General features: G+C 31.7%; 3 protein-coding genes across 3 annotated transcripts; 2 read left to right on the top strand and 1 right to left on the bottom strand.

The window, feature by feature from the left end:
* The first annotated feature begins 895 nt into the window (after positions 1-895).
* B0T23DRAFT_225162 (uncharacterized protein) lies at positions 896-2035 on the top strand. Its single transcript, XM_062833801.1, has 3 exons — positions 896-1252; positions 1348-1403; positions 1471-2035. Exons 1-3 carry the CDS (start codon positions 1111-1113, stop codon positions 1579-1581), a joined length of 309 nt encoding a protein of 102 aa, XP_062688982.1. The 5' UTR covers positions 896-1110; the 3' UTR covers positions 1582-2035.
* Positions 2036-2703: 668 nt separating this feature from the next.
* On the bottom strand, positions 2704-3012 carry B0T23DRAFT_324545 (uncharacterized protein; the record flags this gene model as incomplete). Its single annotated transcript, XM_062835435.1, has 2 exons — positions 2704-2813; positions 2874-3012. The coding sequence occupies 2 exons, from the start codon at positions 3010-3012 to the stop codon at positions 2704-2706; spliced, it is 249 nt and encodes an 82-aa protein (XP_062688981.1).
* A 371-nt stretch (positions 3013-3383) lies between these two features.
* Positions 3384-4059, top strand: B0T23DRAFT_407394 (uncharacterized protein; the record flags this gene model as incomplete). The annotated part of the gene is made up of 4 exons (XM_062839183.1): positions 3384-3432; positions 3759-3810; positions 3911-3934; positions 3972-4059. The coding sequence occupies 4 exons, from the start codon at positions 3384-3386 to the stop codon at positions 4057-4059; spliced, it is 213 nt and encodes a 70-aa protein (XP_062688980.1).
* Between the last annotated feature and the right edge of the window lie 15418 nt (positions 4060-19477).

Below are 19477 nucleotides of genomic sequence, written 5' to 3'. Positions count from 1 at the left end.
AGTAGTTAGTTTCCTTTGAAATCTAGTACTATTAACACTATACATAACAATTAGCTATATAATAATATTCTAACTATAATACTTAATATTTTGGTAATAGTGTAGATTAGTATAAGAGTAACGATCAAGCTTCGTATTACAATTTCCATCTAATTTCAAAACCGAGCTGCACTAAAATCATTATACCTAGGGGGTTCAGTTCAGTTCTGAAACGTTTAGTAATAGGCTGTTACAGCTCGTAACAACCCGGGGTGGGTTCTTTTAGCTATCACGAGTCTTACAATGGGTCTAGAAGCCTAAACTAGCCTACCTTATAGTAATAATAACCTGGGTATTACAATCAAGACCTCGGTAACGGACTTAATCATTATATACAGGGTTAACAGTACTTATCCGCCCATAACTATAACCCTGACCCACTCCTACTCTTTAGCTCAACATCCCATTGCCTCGGCCTCCCTGCTCAGAGGTGAACATTTTGGACCCAGCTGTCATTCGAGCTCACTGCATCATTGTTAGTTATTACCGGGCTGGAGCCACTGCGCATTTTGAGTAGCGGAACAAAAAACAATCGAGCACGTTGGCCCCCCCCCCCCCCCCCCCCCCCCCCTACCTCCAGGTCGTGCGTTTGGACTACTGTACACGTCCCTAATGCAGGTAGGGAGTACCTATCAAGCAGTACCGTGCTCTGTGTGCACGTATCGAGGATTCATTGCAGGTGCGGGGTGAAGTAGCTCAGGCTGTTACTTCGCTAGGCACAGTGCAGGTGACAGCGAGCGACCTGGAAGATCCAATCGTGTACAACACTAAGCCAAGGCCGGTAAATGACACCGTATTGGTTGTCTACGTGCCGCGATCCATGTGGCAGACGAAGACAGATTGGCTCCGTGGAAGCGAGGAACTAGCTTGCTGTAACCAAAAGCATCAGCTGTTTTGAAGGTCATGTAGGGGGGCCGCCATGCTATATAAAGCCGTTTTCCATCGTCATCCACGGGTCAAGCCGGACTTTGGCGCTTTCGTTCTACTGAGTGCAGAAAATGATATTTGAAAGATACAACGGCCACAGACAATCGACTTCCAACCCTTGAAGGTGACTATATCTTCGACATCATGGCCGACTCGAGCGACAATGTCAACCCGGCTCCTGCTATCGACGAGACTCCTATCTCTCCTAGCCGTCCCGACCCTCAGCGCAAGAACTCTCTCGAACAGCACCTGAAACATCGTCCGGTGCGCCAGGAACTGGTCAAAAGTATGATGTTTTGCTTCGAGTCCTTGCAACGGAACGCATAGTTGCACGTATTTTCGAACAAGATGTACTAATCTACACAAATGGTCCTGATTCAGAAAACATTCTTCCTGCCTCAAACGCAGCTCCGGGGCTCATAGCACAACAGAAAGAGGTAATGCTGTCATGTCAAGGTTGGCTTTTTTGGACTGTGCTGACATCCTAACTTGCCCCGGTCCCAGCTCGAAAAGCATATGCGTGCTGATTCTTTGAACGAAAGAATCGCCCACCGGCCCTCCCCAGAAGCATTGATCAAAGAAGGGGTCCTTCATGAAGACCCCCGCTCGCCTTGACAATAAGTACCAGGATGCTATCAAGGAAGAACATACGAAAAGAGGAAGCGGTGCTTGATTAACATCCACGACGCAACAATCCAACAATCGCTTCGAGAATGGGATGACGCATAGCTAGAAGGTGATCAAAATATTGATTCTACTACCCACATCCTCAGGGGCAGTAGTTTGAACAAACATACCTCTATATACCTATTTTTTGCTCAGAGGTCGTGTTCGCCCTGGCCTGTCATGTCAGGCAGGAGGGACCCTGCTAGGTCCGACCCTTGTCGGGCTCGGGACTCCAGAGCAGACATCCAACCTTAAGAGATCTATCAATCAATCAAGCAGCTGTTCAGCATCAAGTCTATCGCGCAAGTCTACCTGCATCTGAGTCGAACCTCCAACACTCTTGCCGTCTGGGCTGGAGAACAGACTGATAGGTACCAATCAACTACCAGTAGTAACAGTTTGAGTGCGGTGAGTGCCACCACTGATGGCAAAGGGATGAACTCCACTCGGCATAGCTAATACATAAGACAGGACGTTCCAGGTCAATTCTATACAGTTTTGAAGCGACTCTCAGTATATGCACTCTTGATCATCCCGCTGTGCAGCGTTACGCGTCTCTATTACAGATGCTTTATATACTGGGCTTGGATGATTGTGAACGTTAGTTCCGCAGCATACCTCCTCAAGTTATGTCAAGCCTGAGCGAATTCCTTATGTAGCTCCCATCACTTCTTCCGCAATGCTAGGACTTTGAGGCTCAGACGATGTGCAACACGCAATGCAACGTAGCACATTAACCAGAAAGTAGGAGTGTGAGAATTCATACAAGTGCAATACGCATTGTTTGGGGCAGCGCAGAAACAACTTATAGATGCAAGAAATATATTTTCTACCATGAGACCGACCTAGCTCCAAGTAACTGACCGTCTTCCTTCATTTATCCAATACTCTACACTAACTCCTACCATAACGAGAAAACTTCAGTCAACATTATGAAAGACCACAACCCAAAAGTAATCCCACGTCTGGTAATGATACAGAACGATATCGTACAATTTCCTGCATACTGAGACATGGACACCAAGTGGTAATCCATAGAAAGAAATAGCCACGGATGTATCCGCACTGCTGTCATCTTCTATAATAGTCTGACGATCGAGGCTCGTCCTTGGCTGGATTCGGCTGGTGGTGATTGATAACAACAACGTCGCTCTTTTTTTGAGTGGTAACATTGTGATTATCTGATCCGAAGTTAGCACTTGTTATCTATGATACCAACTGAAGGTTGAAAGTACACATACCTGCAGTGCCTGACCTGTAATAAACAGAACTGGCTGAGGACCTTGAGTTACTGCTCGATGATGGTGATGTAGTGCGTGGATTGTAGTAGGGGCGCCGGCTCCCGCTATTACTAATATATGTCTCTTGGTTGCCGCCCATTTCGGTCGTCGGACAGAAAGGTGCTTTGGCGTACTTTGGTGGTTTAAAGAGGAAAAGAAGACTTGGTAAGAAGATACTGATCAACTTGTAGAGGCTCAAAAGAACTTGCTTCTCGAGACAAAGGAAGAGATCGGATCTGGTAAGGACGGCAGTGAATAGATCTGATTATATAGAGCTTGGTTTTTCGAGTGCAAGTTGGCCATCCGGAGTTGACCAGATAAAACGAAGCAGATTGCGCATTGCTTTGTCAACGGACCAGGTGTATGCAGCAACACTTCGTTGGGTTTTAGGCGGAATGGTAGGCACTGGCCTTTATTCCTTCCATCGCTCTCTCCACAAGACAGCTAGGAAACGCCAAAGAACGAAACAGCATGACTCAATCCGGCCGCTTGGAGATTGAAGTCGAGGAGAGAGGACGGAGTAGGCAGAACTGGATGGCGCAGCCGGTGGTCACCGAGCCTCATTTCCAGCATAGCACGGTGGTGGCAGCAAAGTTACAACGAGGTGATCAAGGACTGCAAAACAACACGGCCCATGGTCAGGCATTCGGGAGTCTGGCTATGGGCGCCATAAGTACCTGCCGTATTTCAGTTATCAAAGACCGAGCAACACGGAAGACGGGAAAGCTTACTGGAGGAGGCATGAAGTGATATCACGGTATGTACCTGTAGCTACCGCTCACCATCATGCGTCGCTCCTCAGGCATCGCAGCTTGTAGATCGTACCTAACTAAAAGCCTCACCTAGGCCTTACAAGCCAAGTGTTGACCAATGTCCAGACTGCTGCCTGGGTTGCCTTGTATGTTGGAGATGCTGGTGACATGAGTCATGAGTTCTCGTGGTTGTCCTCTGAGGCTGTAGGCCAAATGGCTTTATACTAGGCTTTGCTGCCTTGGTAGGACAGACCGACTGAGGGGACACTGGTCCTCCTGTGAAAGCAGCGAGGCACCGTGGAAGCAGTGGTATTGTGTCGAGGTATGAAGTGGATAGGCGGATAATGCGATTTCTCGGTGAGACGAGGCAATGCCGGCTAGTAGATAGTAGGTAGGTGAAGCACAGTGACGAGGCAGAATGCTGGGCTAGTCTCTATCACATTAACCTCCATCGACAACGCTTCAGCAGACCCGCCCCACAAATATGTGGGTCTCCCCTCCTCGAACGGGATCGAGTATCCGGAAGACATGATGAGACGTACCTTCTGAATCTACCCGTATCGGAGAGCGCCGCCTGGGCGGTAGCACCGCCCCAATAGAGACGATAGAAAAAAACAATATAAAAATTCCATTCTTTTTTCTCGATTCTTAATAAGTATTAAAGTATCGTAGTAGAAACGCGTTAAACCAAACATTGAATGGCAATAGTATAATATAATAGTGTAATACTATGATTTGATATACTATAATGTAAATTGAATTATATATATATATTTTATTTATAAAGAGATTTCTACTATCCGTTTTAAATTTACTATAATTTTCGTTGAGTTATCGGTATTGCAATACGATAAGTCTCTAAGTGGTGCAAAATTAGTAGTATAGTAATAGTTAAATTATTCGGCGAAAAAAAATGAAATATATGGAAATTAAATAAACCGATTTACCCCTTGAATGTAGTTTTTAGAGGTTCTTTTATTAAATAATATTAAAGGAAACTACTACTGCGAATAATACGAATATTACTACTAATATTACTAAAATGGATTTTATGATTAATTATAAAGAAATTTTTCAATTATAGGATACTAAAATCGATTTTATAAACCTCCTACCCAATTTTTTCAATAATATATTATTCAATAGAGTATTATTAGTATTTAAAATAAATAAAGAAGAATTATTATTATAAATAAATTAGAATAACCTTATTAGGGGTAATAGCGCTAAATCTATTTAAATATTATTAGACCCTAATATTATTATTATTATTAGTCTTATACACGCTAACTATATATATAGTCCGCCCAATAGGCACGCGGTGCTACTTCGCTCGTAGTCGGTGGGAAAAACCGTACCGTAATAGCCGGGTGAAAACCCTCCGCTTTACTATTGCAATAGCACCGTATTGGCTCCGTACCTTCCCAATTTCCTTCCTCTCGGTATAACCTCACTGTTATAACCGAGGCTATAAACTTGTATTATATGCGTAGCCGACCCGGCTCCGGCCTGTAACCGTCCTTCCTTTATCCTCCTACTATAGCTTCTCTATAGTTGGCGGTCTTTTATTCTATTTTTCCTTAATTACGTTATCCCGGGCCGCCCAAATATTTCTATAAAGGAAACCTCGACCCGGCTCTCTCCTTCCTTCCCTTCTTTCTTCCTTATACTACGCTACTGCCTTCGCCGCGTTGTGTCCGCATCCCAACCGAGTCCGCCGCCGCCACTCGCCCGCACCCAAGGCCCTAATATTAAAAGGGAAAATAAGGTAAAAAGAAAAGAAAAAGGCTAATTTAGGATAATACTAAAAACCAATTTCTATTTTAAAAATAATCGAATTACCTATTGAATCCAACGTTAAATCCGATGCTAAGCCCGATACTAAGCCTAATACTAAACCCAACGCAAAGTGTTGGGCGACGAATCCGCCTCCCCTAGGTTTATATATACTAGACTATACCGAGCCGGATTCGGCTCGGCGCAACCCGACACAGTATAGAGTAAGTATAAATAGTTATAGGAGGATCCGTTATACTAATAAACTCTCCTCCTCAATTAATTATTATTTATAACTAGAAGTTCTTGTTTAATAATATTATTCATTATTATAAGCCCTAGGTTGCAATTAACCGTAGTTCCTTAAAACGAATCTATTACTTAGTAACGAATCCGCTATATATTAATTCCATTAACGAATCCGTTACTTACTGGATTCTTTTCTTAAAACGAATCTATTAGTAACGAATTTGTTATTAGGTAGTATAGTAACTATAGTCTTAATTCCTTATAATACCGTAGTAAGTGGTTTCTATAGTTTTAGAATCGAATTAATTCTTTACTTCTTTATTTTTATTTGTAAATTATCCTTTACTTATATAATATTTCTTCGTTCCCCCGGAATTGTATCCTGAAATAATAATTGAACATAGTATTTATTTAAATAGAAGCCAATATTAAGAGGGCCGATAATTTCTATAAATTGTCCGAGCAGTATTTTAATTACCCTATATAGGTAGATGCAGATAATTACGATATTAGAGCTTTCGATTATTATAGAAGAATTTAGTATCGATCTGACGATAATATTAAATATATTACTGAAAACGACCCTTTTAACGACGGCGATACTTTTATTTACTTTCCTTATTGAATAACCGATTATAAAATACCTCAGAAGTATTTTTATTCCATTACTATAAAATAAATCAATTCGTTACTAATATATAAATCGTTAGGATTTTTATTATTTAAAGAATAAAAAACAAGGAAATTAGGATAAGTATAAGGGAGACGGCTTTAATTTTATACTATACTAAACTCTTCTACTTAATTTAAATAGATGAGTAGCTTATTATAGAGGCTACTTCTAATGTTATAGTATAGTACTAAATTTAGGATATTAAAGGTAAAGGAAAGGAGGTGTAGATTTGGATAGGAGCGAGGCTTTTACCTTTTAGTAGTTTGATTTATTTTACTAATATTAATCGGATGCGAATTAATTTTATACGATTTAGCAAATTTATTAAAAGGTATTCGGAGGATTTAATACGTATCTAAGGTTAATTAAATATAATAAGGGTTACTTAAAGGGTTTTCCTTAAGGGATTTAATCCTGAAGAGGAGACGGATCTAGTACTATATTAAGCGTTACTAGTAATACTCTAGGTATTACTAATTATAATTATATAGAGGAAACTAGTATTAATCTTAGTATTTCAATCCTTTGTCGATATTGTAGTAGGAGTTACGCGCCCGGTTTATAAGCTAATAGTACAATTTATATTGAGGGTCCGATCCTATATTAAGAATACGGAGGAGGACTATTATATTACTTAGAGAATTAAATCTCAAATTAGTCTAACTACCTCCTTACTCTTACTATATATTTAAATATAATACTAAATATTACTATTTTTTATTATAATTAGAATATTCAAAATATACGTTCCTAAGTATTTTAATAGTAGATATTATTATCCTACTATTGAATTGATATTGTAGGAAATTAAAGTACGAGCTAATATTAAATTTAATACTTTTATACTTAATATTAAAAGAAGTAATTCTAATATTATAATAAAAAATCATTTATTTAGTAATCTTACTATTCCTAGTAAACTACTTAATATATTTAGTAAAATGAATATTAAAGGAAAAACCTTAGCCGGTCTATCGATAAATTTAACTACGCTTAAGGCCGAATACGGGACTAGCGGATCCGCTACTTACTTAATTAGAATAAGTACTAAAAATATTAATATTAAAGCTAAATATTATAAAAACACTTCTACTAATACTTCTACTATACCTATTATTTATAGTAGTTTTATATATTTAAGAGTAAGTTAAAGCGTATTATTATTATAGATTCTGTTATGGGGCATTCTGGGTGGATACCTAGATGCTCTATCTTATTATAGCAACCGCTCACTAGAGCGCATAGTCTGCCATATAAGACTGCTCGTCCTGTTAACCTTTGTTAAGGTTGACGGATTGATAATTTATATTATACTAACCTTATAGCTATCTTACTTATACTCAGTAAAGTCGTATACAAGGTCCCAGATTGAAGCTTACAATAGTTCTTATTTTTAGCTTCCTTTAATAAGATTATCGTTAATTATTACGTACTATTACTCTATCTAGTAACTAATTATTTACTTTATCTTTCTCTATTGTTATTACTTATAAAGTATATTTTTACGTAATAAGTAGTACCTATAATTTAATTTTAAACCAACCTTATTATTCTTTACATTTCTTCCTTTTATTAACGGGGGAAATATATTAAATTTAATAACGATGTATTAGACTTTTTAATTATTATTCAATTCTTACCTTTTCCGACTAAATATTTGCATTTTTATTCTTTGGAGTTCTTTTTTCTTTATTATTTTATTATTATTTATTTAGGTTTTGTGAAGGCACGTAACGGGCGAGGCAGGGCTATAGCGTTATTAATATTCAATATAGAATTTACAATTAAAGAGTAAAACAAAAGGTAAGAGTTGTACAGGCAGCTGGGCTGGAAGATATGCCTCCAGAACCGATGCGCCCAGACTACTCTTCTTATTTAATTTATAACTAATTAAATTGTTCGTATTGCAACGATCGTATAGAATAGCTATTGTCTGGGTCCGGGTATAGACCAGCGGATTTGGGCTATAATATTACCCCCCCTCTACTAAGGATTCTACCCTTAGAATCAAAAGAACAAAAAAAAAATTTTTTAATTCTAATATAATTCGAACTTATAATCTTCTCCTTATAATTATTTCTTAGGTAAAGGAGGGGTACCTTCGGGGTGGCCTATAATATAGTTTAGGGGCCTTTACTCCCGCTACTACGCTATTAAATTAATCCTACGAATTATTATTCTTTATATTAATACGATAGGTTCTTATAAATCCGGTTTGGACTATCCTTCCTATTACTTGCGCAAGCGATTTAATTTTCTTAACGGTCTTTCCTACGCTCCTTCTACCGGCAAATTATCTTCTTTATAATTTATTAATATTAAATCTTTTATTTAAGCGTTTTTCTAAATACGTAGGCGATATAGTAGGCCGGGCTTCTCCGGATTCGTATTGTAAAAGGCTTTAAATATATTGGGTATATTTTTAAAATTTTTAATGGGGTACTAGGTAGGATTCGGGTCCTAGCCTTTCTATTCCGTTTAGTAATAGAATTTCCTATTAATTAACTATATTATTATAATCCTTTTAATTTCCTATTCTTCTTAATCTCCGACTATTTCTCCTACAAAGTTCTTATTTATTTAATTTAGTAGGGGGTTATTTAAATATTTATAGAGTTGATTAGTGTAGTATATTTTAGTACTTCGCTATATAAGTAGGAAGTTTAATTTATAGGAAAATCCGGATAAAGCCTTAATATAATATAGTATATGCGTAAGGGAGAAATTGAATTTATTATTAGGCCGGTCGGTTGCTTAAGATTTTTTAATAATGAAGACGCGGTTTCCTACCCTAAAATTGGGTTCGCAACGGTACTTATTTATTTATATAATTTACTTTTCTTATTTCTTAATTATAGTAGCGCGCACAGATTCTTAAAACCTATATAGGATTTTTAATACTTCCTAGGCTTCTTCCCTTAAATATTTTTCCTTCGCCGGGGTAGGGGTTATAATATAGCGATCCTAATAGAATAGGAGTAGTATCAAGTAATTTATAATAATTTTATATAGGAATATACCGATATTTTTATAAGGGAGGGAGGTTTAAATAATATTAAATATTAAGAATGCTTTTAACTAATTATTCTAATTATAATTAATAAATAGTCGAAGATATTAATCGATGTATTAATTTATAATTTCTATTTAACCGACGGTTTAGGAGTATCTTAAAAAAGATAGCTTCTACTTAATATTAAGAATCTTTAATATTTTATTAGTAAATAAGGAAATAAATTGCGGTTTATAATTATTAACTACTTCCTTTAAATAGCCGTATATTTTTAAAGGCCGTAGTAATAGAGGTAGGCTATTTATTTAACTATTATAATATTCTTATATAGGATATACTATAACGCTTTGGACAATCGGTCTACTATTATTATTATATTATTATAACTTCTTTTATCCCGGAATATACTTTTAAAATCGATAATAATATATTGCTATAACCGGTTGGGTATATTTAAGGGGTATAAAAGGTTAAGGGTTTTATCGTATAGAACCTTTAAAGCCTTATAAATTTAATAATTATTAACGAATCGGTCGATATCGTTTAATATACTTACCTACTAATATTATTAGAAAATAAAGTAATATATTTTATTCCGGCCGGGGTATTCTATAATTAAACAGGAGTAAGCTTTATAAATAAGTACGCAATAAAGGTCGCCTTCGGGTACTACGAATTAATTAAATTATTTAAGTAGCAAGTTGTCTAATTGGATAGTGAATTCGGGGTCGTTATTCCTAGCCTTCGCTTAGTAAATTACTAATGCGAAGTCTTTTCAATTAACTTTTAATAATATATTAATTAATTTTATTCCGGATAATAATAGAGGTTCTTCTTTATTGTCTAATAAATATAGTTTAACTACTAGTACTTATACTTCAGCTGCGGGTATATTTCCTTTATTTCCTATATAAGAATATACTTTCCGGTTATTTTAATAAAAAAGACGGAGGGTTCTCTAATCCTCTTTTTTATTTTTAATAGTTCGGAAGTTTTTTAATTTTTGGGAAAGAGCGTCGGTAGCGATATTTTCTTTATTAGGCCAATACGTAAATTTAAATATATATTAAAATATAAATTTGGCTTAATTAACCTAATAGGAATTAAGGAGTCGCTTAGTCGAGAAATATTCTAATACTTAGTAAGCCGTTACAATTAAGAAAGGGTAGATTCTTATTAATTCTATACGTTAAATTTCGAGAGCCTTTATTACCGCTAGTAGTTCTTTATTATAGATAGTATAATTTATTTCCATTAGGAATATAATTTCCGAATAGAATATTACCGGATGCTATTTATTATCCTTAATTTATAATTATAATATTATACTAGCGTAGACCCTATTAGAAACGTCTATTTCAATTCGGGTTAGTTTTTTATAATAAAAGTAAGTAAGGACGGAAGCCTTTAATAAATAATTTCTTAATTTATTAAAAATAGTCTAATATTTTTTAATTTATCGGAAGGGTATATTCTTTTTAATAAAATTAATTAATAAGCGGGCGACCCTTCCGAATTCCTTTACGAATTTTTTATAAAAGTTATAGAACCTAATAAAAGATTAGACTCCCTTTATATTAGTAGGCTCCTTCTAATAATAGATAATAGAAACCTTATTAGGGTTTATAAAAACCCTATTTATAAATATAATAAAACCTAAAAATTTAATAAAAGTAATATAAAATTCGTACTTTTTAATATCGGCTTGTAGTCTAGCGTCCCGGAGCTTTTCTAATACTTTCTTAATATAAATTTTATATTCTTCCTTAGTCTTAGAAAAAATAAAGATATTATTAATATAAGCGCTATAAAAATTATTAAAGTAATTTATTAGGATTTTATTAATAAACTGTTAGAAGGTTATTAGGCTATTTATTAATCCGAAGGGGAGGACTTTATATTTATATACGCTATAGCATATATAGAAAGTTATTAGGTCCTTATTATCGAGAAATATACGGATATAATAGAATACCTAACGGATATTAATTTTAATAAAAATTTTTACTTTAACGAAGTATATAATAATTTTATTAATAAGTAGGAGGGGATATTGGTTCTTTCGAGAAAGGGTATTAAATTTATGGTAATTTTTATTTCCGTTAACTTTAAGTATAAAAAGAACCGGAGTTACTTAAGGGGCGGTATTTAATTTAATAAATCCCTTATTTAGATTTTTAGTAATATAATTCTGGTAAACCTCTAATTTTTTAAAGGATATTTTATAGAGAGGGTTGTAGTAAAGGTTTTCCGGGCGGACTCCCTTATTAAAGGGGATATAGTAGTTAATATCGGGGCGGAATTTTGGGAGAGCGTTTAATTTAATTTTATTAAAGACTTTTAGTAAATTATAGTATTAACTAGGAATTTCCTTAAGAATCTTTTAATATAGTTCTATTTCGTTTATTTCTAAGGGGCCCTAGCAAATATTCTTTTTTTCTTTAATAAAACGCTCTAATTCATATAGGTTAATAACGCCAAAATACGCTTTTTTTATTATTTTATAAAATAGTTCAGCGTTAATAAATATAAAATTAATCGGTCGTTCTTTAGTCTATTTCTAATTACATTCTAGATAATATTGGTTATACGTATTGCGTAAGGGATATAGGTTTTAGATTAATAATAGTTTTACTTTTCGAAGCGGGGTAGGTAGAGGCTCTTTAGGTTCTAAGGGGGAATTATTATCCTATTCGAATAATTAGCAATTTATTTTATTAAAATAATATTTAGTTATATTAGGTAATAAAGATCGATTTAATTACTTTTAAATAATAGAGAGAAGTTACTAGGAAAGAGAAATAAAAATTCCCTATTCCGGTTTATATTCCTTTTCTAATTTATTTATTTTTCCGAATATTATTTTATAATTTTTATAACTATCTCAATATTACTTATCTTCTTTTTCTAATAAAGTTTCTTAAACTTCGGCATCCTTTTAAAAATCGGGATACTTTATTAGAATAGGACTTTTACTAAATTTAAAATTTTAGAATTAATTTAATTTCTAATCGAAGGGGAATAATAATTTAGAACGGGTAGGGTTAATAAAAATATTATTCCTTACTAACTATATATTTCCAATGATTATATTACGTTTTAAACTAGGTAGAATAATAATTTATTAATTTTTAATTTTAAAATTTTAAATTTTAATATATCCTTTTAATATAATACTAATGGAATCGGGTTAAATTTTTTTATAAAGTATAATATATCCGGGGTCGAAATTATTATATAAGGGTAATTTAAATAATTTTTATAATTTGTAAGCGAAGGATAGATTTATAATAATATTAGTATCGGCTCTAGTATCGATAAGGGTATTAGAAATAGTAATAGCAATTCTATTAAGTATTATACTATATATTATAAGAAAGGAAGACTTTCTTCCTAGATAATTACGAAAATTAAAATCCGAATATTATATATCAAAAATATCCGTTATATAAGATACTTTACCCTAGGGGGAGATTTAGCCTAGGGTATTTAATTTCCTTTAATAAAATGTTAAGGATATATCTTTATTATTAGAAGGAATAGACTCTTCGTTAGAAGAGGGGGTATTAAATAATTCCTTTATATTTAAAGAATTTCTACCCTAAATAATATTAGTAATAGAATTTAAATAAATATTAAAATCTTTAGTAAATTTCTTCTTATAAGGGTATTTATTCTTTATATATCCTTTTTTATAGTAATTAAAATAACGACCTTTATAGACAAGTTCCTTTATTTCCTTGGGAGTAGGGCGTTTAAATACTAGAATCTTTACTATAACTTTAGGGGCGGGGGTATTAATTTCCTTAGAATTTTTACTTTAATAAAAGCCTTATTTTCTATTCTACTAGTAATTCTTTTAAATGTTTATTTAATTACCTTCGTTAAATGAATTAAAGAGAAGGATATAATTATTAAATTATTTAAAGGAATTTAAATAAATAGATTTAGTTACTTAATAGAGCTCTTTAATAATTTTATAATATAAATTACTTTTCTATTAATTACAAGGACGGCGGTATTAATTAGTTAAATATTGGAAAGTATTTTTAAAAGTTTAGAAGTACTTACTATACTTTATTTTTAAATTATTAAATTCTACAAAAATTTTCTCATATATATTATAGTTATAATACTCTTCCTATAAGTACTTCAAAAGGTCGTTAAAGGTAATTAATTAGTCGGAATAATTAATATTTAAATAGGAGAATAGGGCTTAAATAATTTTATTTATTAAATAATTAATAATATAATTAAATTTCTATTAATTATTATCAAAATAGTCGGTATTAATCTTAAATTTAATTTTAATTTAATAATACTAAATATCGAAAATTACTTTATCCTCCTTATTATCGTTATAAAATTTACTAGTACTCTCTTCTTTTATAAAGTATTTACTATTAATAGAACAGACGGTAGAAGCGACTATTATAATAAATATACTTGAATAGGAATAATAATTATAAAGAGGGTTAAGCGGGAAACTATTCTTTAAACCTTTAGAAACTATGGATTTATTAGAATTTCTATTGGAATTGTCTGGATTTCCGGCTCCTACAATTTTACTAACGGTATTTAAGGCTATTTTTAGGGATGTTAATAGGTGTTTATTCTCCTTTTTAAAGTATTAATTTTCTATAAGAGCTTATTAAAAGCCGGCGTTAGAAGTATAAAAATTTATATTAGAAATTAGGGGATTGGGGTTTTTATTAGCGATTTTCTAAAATAGACTAATTATAATAGAATTAAAGTAGTCGGCCTAATTCTTAAAAATATAAAGATTTTTATTAGTACGGTTGAATATATTAATAAAATCATTTAATTATTCGATAACGCTTATAAGAGAGGCGGTACGGATATATATTTTTAGAAATATAATTTTTAGGGATATTTGTATTATAGTAAGGAATTAATTGTAAATTATCGGACTCTTAAACGATTTAATCTTAGTATTACTTTTACCTTTAATTATTATAAGAATAAATAGTATAAAGGCGTTTCTATTTCGATATATATAATTAAGTAAATTATGAAGGCGTTCCTTTAAATTGCGAATAGGTACTTCTTTATCAAGAAAGTAGTACGCGCGATAGGTAATAGGTTGAATATATTTAAAATAGTATTTATAGAGTCCTTCGGGGGCGAGGTTCGATAAATTGAGTTCCTTATCTTCTTTATTATTATTATTTTGATTAATTATATAAGAAGTAGTACTTTGGAAATTAGAGTTAATAAAATCGTTAGGGTCGAAGAATTTATATTTAATATCGGAGGAGGGTAATTTGCCCGTTTTAAGGGTATATTTTTTTTAAAATATTAGGGGTGAAATAAATATAACGCTATTGCGCGGCCTTAGTATTATTGCGAATTATCGGGGTAGTAATTATTCTTTTTTCCTTTTTGGTAATTATTGACCTAGTTGTTAATTAATTTAATTTCCTCTTCGGAATTCCTTCTTGGAAAGAAGGAAGCGGGGGGGGTCGATTACGATATATTGCGCGTCGAATCTTCTTTAACTTTCCTTAATTATTAATTCTAATTGCTATATTGCTACGCTGTAGCCTTTCTTTAAATAGAATATTTAATACCGTCCCTAGTAGAGAGATAAGTTATAAATAGTATAAAGGTATATAACGGGCGAGGTAGGGCTATAGCGTTATTAACGTTCAATATAGAATTTATAATTAAAGAGTAAAATAAAAGGTAAGAATTGTACGGGTAGTTAGGCTGGAAGATATGCCTTTAGAACCGATGCGCCCAAACTACTCTTCTTATTTAATCTATAACTAATTAAATTGTTCGTATCGTAGCGATTGTGCAGAACAGCCATTGTCTAGGTCCGGGCATGGACCAGCGGATCTGGGCTATAACAGGTTTAAGGGTTAAATTGAATAATATTGAAAATTAATTAAGTAAACCCTTAGGAGGCCTTTATTCTTTAGGAGGAAAGTTTAATACGTAAAATATATTAGGTTATTAAATTTACTACCTACGAGTTACAATTTTACTATAAGGAAAGATTTTAACTTTTAATTACTGAATTATTTATTGAGGTAGCCTAATTGTATGTAAATGCGGAAATCGGTTAAATTGTAATTAAACCTAATTAGGCTATTAATATTAGTAATAATATTTATAATAAGGGATAGGTTATTAATTTGGATATAGTAAATTGTAAAATTTAAAAGATTTTATTTAAATGTTACTAATTAGGTACAAATTATTTAATCCTAATACGTTAAATTTGGCCGTTCCTTATTAGAGAAGGAGTATTATTATAATTGTAAAAGAAGAATTAGAAATAATTTATAGTTTATATTAAAGTGAGTAATGCTATTGTTAATATTGTTGCCTAGGTGTTAATTCCCTTTAATATGGGTAGTATTAATATTCATTTTTTATTAGCGATTTGTTTTAAAAATTATTAGAATAGTTAATATACTAACCCTTATCGACTTAGCGTAAATCCTTATACCGCCTTCCTTACTACCTACGCCCGCTGGATAATACGTTTAATTAAGTTCAATTTAACGACTTTTCTTGCTAATTAAATTAGTAGTCTCGTAAGCAAATTTAATTATTGAAATTGCTAATAGCCTTACTTGATAATTGGCTATTAATCCTACTACTAGATACTTTGGAAATTTCGCGTAAATTGAAATTCTATTATATTTAGTACGGAAGTAGTAAGGGTAGGTAAGCTAATATTTAGGAATTGTTCTTACTAATAACTTTTCGGTATATTTTGTTAATTGAAATTAAAATATTGTATACTTTATTTAATATAATATAAAAACCGGAGGTAGATTTTTAAATCCTCTACTTTATTTTACGTAATTAATTTATAATATAATACGTTTAATTTAAAATAGTGTAAAGCCCGGTTTTAGTTTCTTAGCATTGGTTATTGTGAAATATACCGCCGCCTGGTCTTACGAAAATTTAATCTTTTATTGTAATTAGTACTCTGAAGGTCTTATTAGCTTTATTAATGAAATTGCTATAATTAACGTTAAAGATCCGTATAATACTATTAGTTCGATTAGTTAAATAAAAAATCTTTGTATTAATTATATTAATTAATAACCCTTATTCGATAATATTAATTAATTTTCCGTTCATTTTCGCGAATATATACCAACGTCGGCTATTAATTATTATATTTCTAGTTAAGCTTTATAAACGAACTTTAAAGAATTAATTAATTAGATTCAAGTAAATAAAAAATAGGCCGAATGATTAAAATTATTGTCCGTTCCGCTAAATAATAGTAGATATCTTCCTTTAATTACTCTTAAGGTTCCTATACCTTTTATATATTCTACTTCCCGCTAGAACATTTATCCGGCTAGTAACCCCTAAATTATATATTTTAATATTAATTCTAATGTTTTTATCTTATTAGTTAAAGTTAATAACGATAGTACAATAACGGATAATATAATATTTTGTAAATTATTTAAGGATTTATATAATTATATTAAAGAATTAGAAAATTGTAATTAGATTTTTACCGATTTTGTTTTCAAGATTAATATAAGTATTTGTTAGTCCGTTAAGGAAGAACCCTTTAAAGTTTTGGATATTGGAATGTATTTCCTTAATACGGAGTTTAATAATAATAATCTTGTTCCCTATACTATATAAGTATAGTACCTTTTTAGCATAGGGTCCTTCTCTAGTTCCCTAGAGAGGAAAACCGTATAGCGTTAAGCGCTACTAGATGAAAACCCCCAGCTATATTTCGGTCGTGGATTTTACACCGCTCCTACTTTGCTTATAATTATAATGGTTTTTACCTACCGCTATAGCGAATTAATTTCGTCTCTCCTACTACTATATTATTTTAATATTAGAATAATAAGAATAATAGGAATAAAATTTAGATCTAAAGCGCCGCTTCCCTTTACCATCCCTCTGTCCTAATATCCACTACCCCTTCCTCCGCCTTTTCCCCGCTACCCTATCCTATCTTCCTATTACTTTATTTCCTTACCTTTTTATCCTATTTGTAATTACCTCCGCCCCGGCCTTTTACTTCTTACTTTACGGCTCTACCTCTATTTACAATAGTATAAGAGCCTTCTCTTTCTTCTATATAATCCTCCCCGTAACGCCCTTTTCTAATTTCCATCCTCCTTCTTCCCTATTGCAACTCTTACCTAAAATAACTTCCTCTAACCGTTATCGCCCCAGCCCAATCGACTTAACCTCCAACATAGAGGTCTCCTCCCCTAAGCCGTCCCCTGGCCCTGCGTCCCCGGCGTATTCAATACGGAGTTTAATAAGTAGAAGAAAGGCGTATATTAAGACGGTAAGATAAATATTTATACTAACTTTTACGGGTTCGACAATATAATTAAAGGGTATTTAAAGAATTATTTGGATAAACGTTGAATTTTCGCTAATAATTTTAATTAACTATTCCGTAGTATAGTATTACATTAGTCGAGTTTTACTTTCCCCGAGGATAAGTGTAATAATCTTTATAGTAATTTTAATAGAATTCTTAAGGTTTTCAGCATTATTTTTAGAATTAAGCTTTACGAAGCGTAGAAATAGTTGGATGCAAATAAGTTTATTATTAAATTATATAAGACTAATATATAATCGCTCTATAATTATTTAGTTTAATTATTCTAGTACGCTCATTTTTAGGGAGATATATTAGATTTTTAATTATATATTCGCTTATAGAATAATTTATATTTAATAATATAAATTGCGTGCCTCCCTCCGGAATAAAATGTTCGTTTTAGTAATTATATTAGTAAAATTAAATAGAAGGTTAAATTAATGTGTTAATTATTCTTTAATTTATTGAAGAGTAGCCGGTTAACCTACTATACGGTTAATAGCTTTAATATTAAGGATAATGGTTTTAATATTTATGTTAATTTTTAGGGAAATTATAATGGTAGTAAACCCTTCTAAAAGAATTTCTTATTATATAATAATAGGTTTAAAGGTAAATTAGGTAGAAAATTGTATTTTAATAAGGGATTTAAGAATTTTGGTAATAAGTTTAATAAATATGATATTAATTAATTAAGTAATAATTATAGATGTTAATATTATTGGGGTAAAAGATTTAAGTGTTATTAGGTTTTATAGGACGGCCGTTATATTTATACTTCTATTGTGATAATTTTTACGGATAATCTTAATATAAATGATAAAATTTATTAGTTATAGAATAAAAATTATTATTTTATCAAAAATTTCGAAGAAAAGATAGAAAAGTTTGTAATAAATACTTCCGAAGTTGAGTATAATAATAAACCTTCTACCTATTTTGCCGGTTATCTAGCCTTTACTGAATTTTTGTTTTTTAGTATTTTGTTTTTTTATATTATTTTATATATAATAATTAATAAACCGGCGGTTATTTTTAACATTATTCCTATTGGAAGTATTGATTCTAATAGGTTTATACAATCTTTATTATTAAATTTATTTTTTAATACTAAGTTCATAGTAATTCTTAAATATTTAGAGGAGGCCTAAACGTTTTATAGGTCGTCCGATTCTTTATCCGATAATTAAGGGATTTTAGTTGAGAGTAGTTAGAAGCTATTTAGTTGGGTTGGAATATTAAGGAAAGTAAATATTTAATTAAAGTCATTAACGTTAATAAATAGACGGAAGTTTAATTTATTAGAAATCTAGTATAATAGTTGATATATATTACTTATTTTTACCGAGGGATAAATTATTAAGGTCATTCTAAATATTGCTCTTAGGAATAGGGAAATAAATTTACGAAAAGTTACGTTATATTTATAAGTTAATATTAAATCTATTTCTAGTATACTTATTATTACCATATATTTTAATTCGGGCTATTTATTAATAGTAGTAAGTAAAGTGTTTATTAAATAGTTTTCGATAAATATAAAATATATGGTAGTATTATCTAGTATTATAAAGGGTATTAATTGGAAAATTATTATCGATACGGTTGCTAAATTTAATTTTTATATAAAAGGAAAGGTTAATAGTATTAAAGTAAATGGATACTTCTAAATATCCGTTTCAATTTTTAATAAATTAGGCCCGAATATATTATTAGGAATAGATTTCCTTCGCTATTATAGTG

Source organism: Neurospora hispaniola (genome assembly GCF_033458365.1).
Source record: "Neurospora hispaniola strain FGSC 10403 chromosome Unknown B0T23scaffold_8, whole genome shotgun sequence".
Lineage (NCBI taxonomy): Eukaryota > Fungi > Ascomycota > Sordariomycetes > Sordariales > Sordariaceae > Neurospora > Neurospora hispaniola.
Note: the sequence above shows the minus strand (reverse complement) of the source record. Positions and strands in the feature narration are given on the sequence as shown.

Bases quoted from the DNA above. Each gene is read 5' to 3' on its own strand.
- B0T23DRAFT_225162 (XM_062833801.1), top strand. From the start codon at position 1,111: ATGGCCGACTCGAGCGACAATGTCAACCCGGCTCCTGCTATCGACGAG. The intron at 1,253-1,347 runs GTATGATGTTTT...GTCCTGATTCAG, and splicing joins GCGCCAGGAACTGGTCAAAA to AAAACATTCTTCCTGCCTCA. The intron at 1,404-1,470 runs GTAATGCTGTCA...CCCCGGTCCCAG, and splicing joins TCATAGCACAACAGAAAGAG to CTCGAAAAGCATATGCGTGC.